We start from the raw sequence: 12,589 nt of genomic DNA on the forward strand, positions 1-12,589 counted from the left end.
ACCCTGGGAATGACTTGGACTGGCCTGCTAAACCAGGCGAGGGCAGCCAGTGGATCTCAAACCCTCAGTGAGTTAGGGACTTCCCCTGCATGTAAAGACAGGCTTCGGCACATTGAGCAGATGAGACTAATAGTGGGTCCAACCGTCCAGGCGGTTTCTGCATGTGCTGTCAAGGGAAGTGAGGGACATTTGGGGCTCATCAACCTGGGAAGGTAACGCATCTAGAAAAAGGAAACTTCCTGGCTTGCAGGATTTCTTCAGAAGAAGAAAAGGCCAAGGAGTAAACCCTATAGAAATCTAGAGTGGAGTCCCTAAGATGCTTAGGCAGCGCCTTGAATGTCTCCTTTCAGCAGCTCCTGCAGCCAAGCTGGTGCCAAATGTATTGCTCTCCTTTCCCTTGGACCACATCAACAGGGCTAAGAGAGGGGTCTTGTCATCTGGACAGGCCAGGACCTCCATACACACTGCCCAGGCTTGCACCCAGGGGAGGTCACTTTGGTCTGCTAACACAGCAGTTTGAGTTCTCCCCCTCTAGGCACACTCCATTGTATCTTGAGACAGGTGGATGTAAACAACTGCCTTTAAAGGTAAAGGGACCCCTGACCATTAGGTCCAGTCGTGGCTGAATCTGGGGTTGCGGCGCTCATCTCGCTTTATTGGCCGAAGGAGCCGGTGTACAGCTTCCGGGTCATGTGGCCAACATGACTAAGCTGCTTCTGGCAAACCAGAGCAATGCACGGAAACGCTGTTTACCTTCCCGTTGGAGCGGTACCTATTTATCTACTTGCATTTTGATGTGCTTTCGAACTGCTAGGTGGACAGGAGCTGGGACAGAGCAATGGGAGCTCACCCATCTCATTAGGAATATAGGAAAGTATCTTACATCAGGCCATATTATTTGTCCATCTGCCCAAGTGTTGTCTACATACTGGCAATGGCTCTCTGGTGTCCTCAGGCTGAAGGCATTTCATATCACAAGCTGCTGGAATTGAACCTAAGACCTCCTGCTTGTGCTCTACCCCTTAACTGTGTCAGGGTAGCCATTGTAGTGCCTTCCAGATGTTACGGGGCTGCCATTCTCATCAGCCCCAGCCAGCATGGCCAGTTGTCAGGGAAGACGGGATTTATAGTCCAACACCATCTGAAGGATGCCGCATTATCTATCCCTGACCAATACACACTTACCTGGGAGTAAGCTTCTGTGTTCAGTGTGCTCACTCCCAAATAAATGTGTACACAGGATTGCAGACTTTGCTCCTTTTCTTCCTTCCTAGGCCTTTGCTCTATGCAATTGAGCAGTGTTAAAAATGGGATAGCATCTAAGCTCTTCATTGTGTGATAGAAACCTCAGTTTTGTTTTATGTACTCAAGGAGACTTTTCTCACAGTCTGGTAGAGAGGCACTATTTGCACAGTAATCTTTAGAGACAGTCTTAATGAGCAAGAAAGACACGAACCCCTAAGATAAAACCACTGAGGAACAGTGACTCTTTCCGTGGCTTGTCAGTAGGGGAGAGCTCAAACAGAAATATCTGATGCACAGAAGCAACTCCAGTTTTTTTCCTGATAGATTACACTGTTTGTTTCTATTTCAAATTGCTTTGTCAGCGCAAGAAGAAGGGGTTAAGAGGAAGGTCATTCTTAACAGACAGTCACAGTGAAGGGAATGACAAGGAGTTTCTAATAAATTTGAAATCCATATCTCAGTCATTCTTGTAACCCCTTTGAAGTATAAAACTTAAAAGTATTAAATCATTCCCAACTGATCTTCTCAAAGGAATGTTTTCAGCAGGTGTCAGTAAGGGGAGAAATGCAACGCTGCTAGCTTGAGGGGGGCGAAATATATGATTTAACCAAAATTAGGCTATCACTTAAAGTTCTGGTGATATCCATAAGAACAATTATTTTTATCTATTTAGAAAGATGTATAAACTGCTTAATTAAAAAACACCTAAGAGGTATACATAAAACAATATGAAACAATAATCAATAAAACGAAGTTAAAGTTAGAAAATGTTAGAAACAAGTGTGCATAACTGAAGTATATGTCCATATAGCCTGTCTGAGGTAAATGAGTATTTAGCAGGCATCTTGAAAAAAAGCCAGGGTGGCAGCCTAATCATAATAGACAAGGCATTCCAAAGCATAGCTGCTGCCACACTGAAAAGTTGACTCCTAGCAAATGTGGAACAGGTATTAAATGGCACTTGTAAAGCTGAACTTAGCTTAGCTGCCTACTCAACCAGTTCGATTTGTGGAAGTACAAGGTATACTTATTATATGGGACACCAAAAATAGTATTTGGCCAGAAAGAAATCTGTAAGCTGTAAGCTGTTAGGCCAACACTGCACCAAACAGAAGTTGATTAGCAGTGTTTGTGTTCCATAGAATTGCATGTAACCCCCCAAAAAAAATTCAAGCCAACTCCTATCTGAATAGTTCCAACTCTGTGCTCTGTTTCTTGATCACACTGGAGTGTGGCGGAAGGTTGGAGTGAGTCAGAATGATCCGACTCGTTCTGCATGATGACATATCATATCTATCTACATCCTTTCTGTCTGAATTTTCAGTCATTAGTTTGTGTTAAGCTCATTGATATAAATGGACCGGATATGTAGGCAGCAGAGACTGGTCAGTCTGCCAGCCCCCACCTGTCTGTCTTCTTACTAGCATCCAGTCCAGGAGGCACCCCTGGCTGCCAGCTTCCTCTTCTTTAGTCTCAGTATTGTCCTTGGGGAACTCAGCAGAGAGGAGGATGGGAACAAACCTAAAATTAGTTGGCTCCACCTGTGATTGGCGCTTGCTCCACCTACCTTTGGCCTCCTTATCTTCTCCCCCCCCCCTCGCAGTCCCAATAGACAGCAGCCACCTCTGTATTTGGGGGGGGCATGTATCAAAGTTGCACAGCCACCCTAACAACTCTGATTGTGGAGTGATTCTAGCAGGGATAGAATCTGAGCAGTGGATGTGTACTCTTAAAAGACTTGGCGAAAATTCCTCCTTTCCCCAGCAGCTCCTACCTCCTAATCCATTTGTCCGTGGTTTCCGTTCACCAACATTATCAGCTCCACATATGCTTTAAAAACAGGAAATGGAGAGAACAATTTTCTCTATTTAATCTGTGTCAAAATAAATCCTTAAATATTTGTCAAAGTTTTCTGAACACCTAAGAACAGTAATTACTAATAAGGCTGCTTAAAAAAAAAACATTTTTTCATTCAATACTGTAACCAATTGCCTAGTAAAAATGAAATCAAAATCAAACATCATTTACTTGCTAAAGGCTCTAATGAAAGTAGTGGAACTTGGAGAAGGGCACATGTCACTCTGGACATGCCAGTACCATCAAGACTGAAAGACTGATAAAGCTTTGGCTTCTGCTTTTTCTTTCTGAAAAGAGCTTATTTATTACATAAACTGATCTCTTTATCCCAGCACAGGAATGTCAGATCCTGGAGCTGCAGTGACAGTATCTTATTGAAACATTATAGTGATAACTTTATCAGCAGTGTGTGACACAGGGTGACTCCAGCCCACAACATTTGCCTTTGTCATAGGTGTCTACAAACATTTCAGATAAATTGTTTCTTTGGTCTGGAAAAAAAACATCCAATGTCCCTTTGGCTCTCTCCTCTGCATATCTCTTTAACTTTTTTTCTATCTATCTATATATATTTACAGCGATTTGAATTTGCTGAGAGATAAAAGCCAGGCTGAATGACCAAAAAAAAACCCAACCCCCAAAAACCCTCACACGTAACATTGCTAGTGACTCTTTAAATGGAATTTTTCATTCAGACTTTGACATTAAACTAGAAAAGCCTTTTGGCTGTGACCATACAAGCATAATAAATTGTGTATGTTTGCGATACTGAATGAATCTTGCCCATATGCTGCGCTGCAAGGCTACATGAATGAAGCATTTACCAAATCAGGCCCACCACATTAAACAGAAAAACAATCTTTATTCATGGTAACTTATCAGTTTCAATTAATCAACCTTAACAATGGAAATTCTGATGTGTTCAAGCAACTTGAAAGCAATAGGTCATCTCCAGGGCAGCCATGTTGTGTCTTTGTGCCTATGGCTTCAAACAAAGCAACATCTCCAATAAATGTCCACATACAATTCCATATTGGCAGCATAGCTACTTTTAAACATCTAAGCACACCTCGGTCTCTAATGTACTGGCTCTGCAGATATGCACTGAGTTTCCCTCGGGTTTTGCTGTTCCCAAATATAATTGTTTTCTAGTATTTTTTTTGGAGCTGTGTTAAGTTCAAACAAAGGAAAAGACATTTCCATTGGATGACCATCCTTTCAGTTCCTCTGCTGCTATGTGAATAAGCATTGTGCAAACCATTCCAATGGTATTGAAAGGGGGTAACCATTGGTTTGATTTGGTTACACGGTTTCCTAAAGCGCTCCCTCCCACTGCCTTAGGGTCTGTGAAAGGTCCGTGACCTGTTTAGAACTGCCAAGTGAAATGTCATGTCGCCCCTCCCAAAGGGGAGTATCTGCATTCATTTGATCAGTATAAAAAATGATTGGGGATGGCGAGATCAGTGCTTTTGAATTGCAATTTATAGCAGTTTACAAAAATGCACATTGTTGGAAAAGAAAACATGGAAGTGTTTCTTTCTAAATTGCATTACCTGTGAAATGTCATTAGTTTTTTTAGGATATTTGCATCCAATTTTTACTATGAAAAACTCAAGAGAGGCTTGAAGTGAAGAAACAGGCTCCCCCCTCCATTGTATTAACTCTTACTCCCCTTGTTCTTATTCTGTATTTAATTTTGGCATCCAAGTATCTGGAAACTAAAGTTTCATGCAAACTTCTTGTTTTATTGCTGCCTTCTTTATAATAGCATGTGGCGCTGAGTTCTCCAGCATGACGCGATGATCGTATCTTCCTACATAGAGTTTATACAAAATCATTGTTTAAATACATTTGGTGTATGTGTGTGTGTGTGTGTTACAACAGCATCTAGATTGGTATTTTCTCTTTATTCAGTCCCCATACTCTGAGATCTACGGATGAAGAAAGGTATATAAATTTAATAAATAATAATAATACTCTTCCCAACCCTCCTTTTTTTGTAAAAAGCTTTTCAAGATATTCAGGCAATTTGTAAAAAGTCATTTGTTGCACTGGAACAAATTGTTGTGACCAGTGTTTCATTTATAACTGGAGGCACAGCAGTTGAAATAGTTTGGAATCTCATTTTAGGCTGCTTGTGTGTGTGTGTACATTACACGGAATATCCATGTGGTTTATTCCCTATTTGGAAAATCTAGGTTATCTTAATACATACATAATTTAATTGTGTGTGTGTGCGCGCACACACACACACACATATTATAAATTCTGCGTTATTTTCCTGAACCAGGATGGAGAGCTCACATTACAGATGTGCCAGAAGTAGGCAAGTTTCAGATGGGTTGGCTACAGCTAACTTCTGCCCTTTCCCTGCCCTAGAATGAGAGGCTTACTTGTTTCACCTCCCAGCAGAGACTGAGGCTGGTTATTTATAGGGATTCCCTCAGAGGCACCATAGGCACCTGCTTCCCAAACTCTGGAAGGTTCAAAGTAGGACAGCAGTATTTCATTAACTGCTGCATAGGTGACGTCACCTGATTAACTGCTAAGCCTCAAGACGTCACTTTCCACACAAGCAGCAACATGTGGGTGAACAATGAGAGGTTTCCACAGCAGCTGGAATAAAAACTAACATGTAAATTAATGTGGCACGTGAAAGGACAGCATTGGCTCCTTTTCTACAGCAGCGTTCCCCTGTGCCTGAGAATTTTCAGCTGGATCCACAATAGAGTTGCCACCTTTCTTTTTTCCTTTTTCTCTACTCTGAACAGCTGCATCGTGGCAGAAGTTCAACGAATGTAACTTTATCTCAGGATGCTGGGAAAGGCTGCACCCATTGAACTTCTGCCTTTTGCGCAAATCTCATCGAGGCAAAGGCTCTGCCAGGAAAATATAACCACCCTGATTTTACCACATTGTACAACAGGCTGTGCCTCTTGAAAAATCGTCTCTGCCTGTCTCCATTTTAAGGACAACTTTTCAAAATCCCCTCCCCTGTGTGAATGTTCGAACAGGTGAAATAGCCCTCCCATCACAAATTAATTCCTTGTATGTAAGTCTCCCTTGCTTGAAACAGAATGTGTTTCCATATGTGTTTAGTGCTCAGGTTGACAGTTGGCACAATCCTATACATGTCTACTCAGAAGTAAGCCCCACAGACTTCACTGGGACTTACTCCCAGGTAAGTGTGCATAGGATTGCAGCTTTAAAGATAGTGTGTTTCAGGGTCTGTCTTCAGGTCTGCATAGGATAGTAGCCTTTGATTATGTGGTGCCTAAGGCAGCTTCCAAGGGACGCAGGTGGCGCTGTGGGTTAAAGCCTCAGCGCCTAGGACTTGCCGATCGAAAGGTCGGCGGTTTGAATCCCTGCGGCGGGGTGCGCTCCCGCTGCTCGGTCCCAGCGCCTGCCAACCTAGCAGTTCGAAAGCACCTCTGGGTGCAAGTAGATAAATAGGGACCGCTTACCAGCGGGAAGGTAAACGGTGTTTCCGTGTGCGGCTCTGGCTCTGGCTCTGGCCAGAGCAGCGATGTCACGCTGGCCACGTGACCCGGAAGTGTCTCCGGACAGCGCTGGCCCCTGGCCTCTTAAGTGAGATGGGCGCACAACCCCAGAGTCTGTCAAGACTGGCCCGTACGGGCAGGGGTACCTTTACCTTTACCTTTAAGGCAGCTTCCAATGGAATGCAGATAACTGGATTATCTGTATTCCATTGGAAGCTGCCTTATACTTTAGACCATCGGTCCATCTAGCTCAGTGTATTGTCTACCACAGCTGGCAAGGGCTCTCTAGGATTTCAGACTTGTTTCCCTCCCAGGCCTATCTGCAGAACCTGGGACCTTCTGCATGAAAATCACATGCTCTACCACTGGTGCACAACTACCACTTAACACAACCCTTTATTGTTTTTGCTGCAAGAGGCTAAGGTGGCTAGCCACCTGGAAACTACAAGCAAGCAGTTAGAGGTGTGCAGCCCAATCCTATGGATGCGTTCATGCAAGTGAGTCTTGCCCCTTTAAAAGCCAATGGAGCATCTCCACGCCATCAAAATACTATACCATTTTGATGGCCCATTGATTCCAGCCTGTTTTGTGTGTTTTTAAATGAACTTGAAGCACAATCAAAATGAGATAAGATAAAAATACCAACAAAATATTCAAGAGAAGGACCTGAAATCTCTCTGATGTTCTACCAGGTCTCCTTGTGGCGCTGGCTTAAACATGGCAGGTAGTATAGAGTTGGGGTTGGGGTATACTAAACCCCTCATGAAATCTTCCTGGTCTTGGCTCATGAGCAGGTGATGTCCTGTCTGGTGGCAGGTGGGGGAGCATCTGGTGGTGCGTGTATTGCTTTGATGGTCTATTGTCAGAGGTTTTCAACCTTTTTGAGTCCATGGCTCCCTTGAGCAACTACATTCTTTCTGCGGCACCCCTATGGGGCTCAGGAGCCCAGTTATGTCACCCCTTGCCTGCAGAGCTGGCAGCCTCTTCCCCTTGTGGAGTGTTCCCTCAGCCTCCCCTCTTCTCCCCTCTCCTTGGGAGTCCTCTGGGCAGTCGCTGCTGCTGCCCCTGGTCTCTGAGCTACCCTTCCTCCCTCCCCAAAGAGAGGTGCCTCCTCACACTGATCCAAAGGGGCCTGGGACTTGTCTGTCCATTTCTGGCTGGGCTTGCTTGCTTACTAGCTTGCTTACTGAGGCTGCAACCAGCACCCCCTGACCAGCCCGAGAGGCACCATTTGCCTGCGGAGCTTATAGCCAGTGTTGCTGCAACAAACAGCTGTGCAAGCCTTTGGGAGGCAGAGACGCAAGAAGGCATCAGAGGAGAGAGGGAAGGAAAGAGGGACAGAGGCCAGTGTTGCCCGCAGCACCCCTGGTCTATGTAGTAGGTGCTACTATTTTTTAAAAAAAACAATAGTGTTTTGTGGCACACTTAAAGCTAATAGATTTGTGTGGGATTGTTGAGAGTGGCAACAGGGGCGTAGGAAGGGGGGCGGTGGGGGCGGGTCGCCCTGGGTGCCCTCACTGAGGGGAGTGACATTTGGTGCGTCCCCCCTGCCCGCCCGTGACTCCCAAGCCTACCCTGAGCTGTCGGGGTAAGGGGGCAGCTGCGCCACTTTGCCGGTGGCCTCCCCCCTCCCCCCTTCGTTTTGACAGCTTGGGGGAGGCTTGGGAATTGCAGGCAGGCAGTGCGCCAAATGTCCGCCATGGGCAGCTTGCTCCACCCCCGTGAGGGGCTTCCTCCGTCCCTGGCTGCAGGGCGCATGCACCACTCCAGACATCCGAGCAGCTATCCCACACTTGAGAGAGCACCCTCTGTGCCATGCCCCCCTTGGGAGCATGCCCACCCTGGGCAGCGCGGGCATATGCTCCACTTCTGGGTGGCAGGAGAGGACATATTGTTTATTAATATCCTTCCTAACTTGTGCTAGCAAGTTTCTTCACTTAGCAGAGTGCATTCCCTTTCTTACGCAGAAGAAAGCTGGTTGAAACTCGTGTGAGTTTCTTAAGACAATAAGCAATTCAGTCTGGCTTGTCCAGATTGAGGTATGTTCTAATATTCCTGGTAAGACCCCTTTTGAATCCTTCCTAAAAGAATAAAGACACCACAGTCTTATTCATAACAAAAAGGAGTTTTACTCATGATCAGGCAGGGCACAGTGTGATCCCTGAAGGCAGGCTTAAGGCTTAAAGTTACAAACATGTGCAAACAGGTTTACTCCATATGGAAGATGACCTGGGGAACTGCTGTGGCAGCCAGCAGTACAGTCCAGGTGATGCAGGAAGCAGGCAGGACGAACAGGAAGGTCAAAGAGAGAGGAAGGTAGCAATGTGACTTGGCCTTGTACCAGGTCTGGAAAAATCACACCCACCTACTAGTCACATGCAAGGAAGGATGCTCCAGGTCAGGAGGAACAGGAAGTTTCAACTGACTGAACCAAACATTCCCTTGCATGTCCACTCTAGCAAAACAAGGAATGTTGTATTTGACTGCTCCCAGTGGATTACATCCCACAATTTGTTGTGGTGGCAGAAGGTTGTGTAGACTTTATCAAATGTGGGACGTGCTCTTCAGGTAGACTTTATCAAATGTGGGACGTGCTCTTCAGGTAGACTTTATCAAATGTGGGACGTGCTCCAGAGCCCACATCAACAGATGCATGAAGTAGTATCCTCTCCTTGAATCTGATGTAGACTCTGGTCCACACTAAAACTTATATGCAGTGTAATCCTACACGTGTCTATTCAGAAACAAATCCTGCTTTCCTCAGTGGTGCTTACGTCCAGGTAGGTGATGCAGTGGCTTGCAAGCCTTACCCTTCAGGGTGCAGCAATCCTTTCTGCAGCAGACTGATTTGGTTTAGAAGGGCTCATCAGTCCAATGAACAAGGCTGTGGGAAGGCCAAATGCTGTTTTTATCGTAGTCTTCCAACAGTGGGAAATAGCTGTTTGTAACTCTCTCCAAATTGACCTGTATGGAATACAGCGTTGCATTGAATTCCAAGGTTCAGTTTCAAGCTATCTGTGTCCTCTCTCTTCCTCTTCTCAGCTTCAGAGTCCGCGGATGAGGAAGAGTTTGAGCAATTGCCTTCACCCCATTCATCTATACGCTGATAGCTGGGGTAAGAGCCACTTGTGGGAAGAAAAGGCAAGAGAGAAAGCAAGACTCCCCCTCAACATCTGGTCACATGCAGAGGATGTCTTGCACAGCTGCCCTGTCCAGTGAATGCTTTCAGTTCTCCTACCAATCCCACGGGGTGCACAGGAAACCATCTCTCCTGAGTAATGGAGTTCTGCCAAGCTGAATAGTTTCTACTGCACATACTTTGTGTGCAAGTTTGTCCAGAGAGTTGGCTTAGGGTTACTTTTTTCTGCCTTAAAGAACAAACAGCCTTAAATAAAGAGTTCACTTAAGGCACATCTTTCTGAGCCTTTACATTACACTGCAACTGCTTTCAGTTAAAATGTAACTAGAAGTTGGTCCTTATATTCAGCTTGAAGGCTGCAAATCCAGTTTTTGCAAGGAGTAAAACCAAATCCCATATAATCGTTCTGCAATCATATTAGAATATGTTTTCTTTAATAAACTAGGATGGTGGGGGTTTTCCCCCCAGAAAATAAAATAAATTTTCTCCCCTAGATTGTATGTTTTAAGTATAATCCCAGGGCTGGGTCATTCACATTATTTTTTTGCCACACAAATTCCTTCAATGAGGCCTGGCAACCAAATACGTGAAACAACTCAATTGAAAATTGACTTGAAAATTCTCTCTGTGGTGTGACTGTCTTCGATGGCACATTCACACATCTAAAGAGCCATCACACACCAGATGAATGGCATGATTGCGTGAACCAGGCCTCTTCTTCATTCTCTTTCACGTGTGGACATATCATCACGTATTTTGGGATTAGATTACAGTCATACCTTTGGTTACAGATGCTTCAAGTTGCACTTTTTCAAGTTGCGCACCACACCAAACCCAGAAGTACCGGAACGGGTTACTTCTGGGTTTTGGCGCTCACTCATGTGCAGAATCTCTAAATCGTACTTTGCGCATGTGCAGAAGCACCGAATTGTGACCCGCGCGTGCGCAGATTTGGCGCTGCGGGTTGTGAACACTGTGGGTTGCGAACGTGCCTCCCGCACAGATCACGTTCGCAACCCGAGCATCCACTGTAGTTAAAATCTTAGGGTAATGTTGGTCACCTTTTAATGGCAGCCTGTTCAGAATCAAAGGTTTCTTTAATTATTACAAACATGGGAAACTACTTTACATAGACTCTGAACCAGACCATTAGTTTTTCTATCACATTATCCACACACTGACTGGCAGCAGTTCTCCAGGGACTTAGGTAGAAGCCTTTCCCAGCTCAACATGGAGGTACCAGGAATTCCATGTGCTCAGTCAGAAAGCTACCATCCTTATTTCTTCCTAATACCTCTTACTGTTTTTAGCCTTGTACAGTGGTGCCTCGCAAGACGAAATTAATTCGTTCTGCGAGTTTTTTTGTCTTGCGAATTTTTTGTCTTGCGAAGCACGGATTCCCATAGGAATGCATTGAAAATCAATTAATGCGTTCCTATGGTCAAAAAAAGTCCAAACAAAGCCAAATTTGGTACAAAAAGAGTTTATTAAGTGCTCTTTAAAGTCACACATACTGTAAAGAGCATTTCAAAAATTGAAGGAACAATAATTTAAGTTTCTAAACATGACAGAAAAGCATTTAAAAATCACCAAAGTGTACAGTACTGTACATACATTTTCTAAGACTCTGGGGGAACAACTCGAAGAAGGTTCCTCTTCCACTCTTTGCTTCTTGCTGAAGAACCTGTCCATGGTCTGCTGCTTCATCCGCCTTTTCAGCACCTCCCTGAAAGACGACATGACCCTTGTATCAAAAGTGTTCGCAAGGTCATGTGTCAGGTCCTTGTCAGGGTGGTGCCGCTGTGCAAAAGCCTGCACATCTTTCCACTTCTGGCAAATGTCCCTCAGTTCTTTGGAGGACAGCCGTTCCTCAGTTGCTTCCTCCTCTTCCAGCGAGGCCTGCTCCTGCGCAGCCTCTGCCTGCAGTTCGACCAGCTCCTGGGTGGTCAGCTCGTGGTCGTGCTCCTCCACCAGCTCGCTGACGTCCTCCTCTGTGACCTCCAGGCCCATGGTCCTCCCCAAGGAAACAATGTCCTGCACCACTGTTGACTCTGGTGCATCAGAGTCACTTGGTGCCACACAGTCCGGCCACAGGCTGCGCCAAGCGCAATTCAAATTTCTCTGGTTGATCCCGTCCCAGGCCGTGGTGATCATCTTCAAGCAGGTAACGATGTCGAACTGGTCCTTCCAGAATTCCCGCAGGGTGATGTTGGTGCAATCAGTCACCTCGAAACATCGCCTGAAAAGCTCCTTGGTGTAGAGTTTTTTGAAATTGGCGATGAGCTGCTGATCCATCGGCTGGAGCAGTGGCGTGGTGTTAGGCGGCAGGAACATGATGTTGATGAAGCTGAACTCCTCCAACAAGTCCTCCTCAAGGCCTTTAGGATGAGCAGGAGCATTGTCCATCAGAAGCAAAGCCTTCAGCGGCAGGTCGTTGTCCAGCAGGTATTGTTTGACAGCAGGGCCAAAAGCAAGATTGACCCAGTCCACAAACAGCACATGTGTGACCCAAGCCTTACTGTTGGATTGCCACATGACACTCAGCTGCTCCTTGTCGACCTTGTGTTTCTTGAAGGCCCGTGGGTTCTCCAAGTGGTACACCAGCAGGGGCTTGATCTTCAGGTCGCCGCTTGCGTTGGCACAGAAGAGCAGGGTCAGACGGTCCTTCATGGGCTTGTGGCCAGGCAACTTGGCCTCCTCCTGAGTGATGAAAGTCCTTTTGGGCATCCTCTTCCAAAACAGCCCGGTCTCGTCGCAGTTGAAGACCTGCTGTGGAACATAGCCCTCCGTCGTCACAACCTCCAGGAACTCCGCTGCAAAGTCTTCAGCCGCAGGAACATCAGAACTG

General features: G+C 45.6%; 1 protein-coding gene across 1 annotated transcript in view; it reads left to right on the plus strand.

Moving 5' to 3' along the window:
- LOC307199786 (uncharacterized protein C10orf67 homolog, mitochondrial) overlaps positions 1-10,009 on the plus strand; it is a 50,149-nt gene extending 40,140 nt beyond the window's left edge. The window contains exon 16 of the mRNA XM_079947850.1: positions 9,645-10,009. Within this exon, the coding sequence (XP_079803976.1) occupies positions 9,645-9,709 (65 nt within the window). The 3' untranslated portion in view covers positions 9,710-10,009. The remainder of the gene's footprint in view (positions 1-9,644) is intronic.
- Positions 10,010-12,589: the final 2,580 nt, after the last annotated feature.

This window comes from Podarcis cretensis (genome assembly GCF_951804945.1).
Source record: "Podarcis cretensis genome assembly, chromosome: 12".
In the NCBI taxonomy this organism is placed as follows: domain Eukaryota; kingdom Metazoa; phylum Chordata; class Lepidosauria; order Squamata; family Lacertidae; genus Podarcis; species Podarcis cretensis.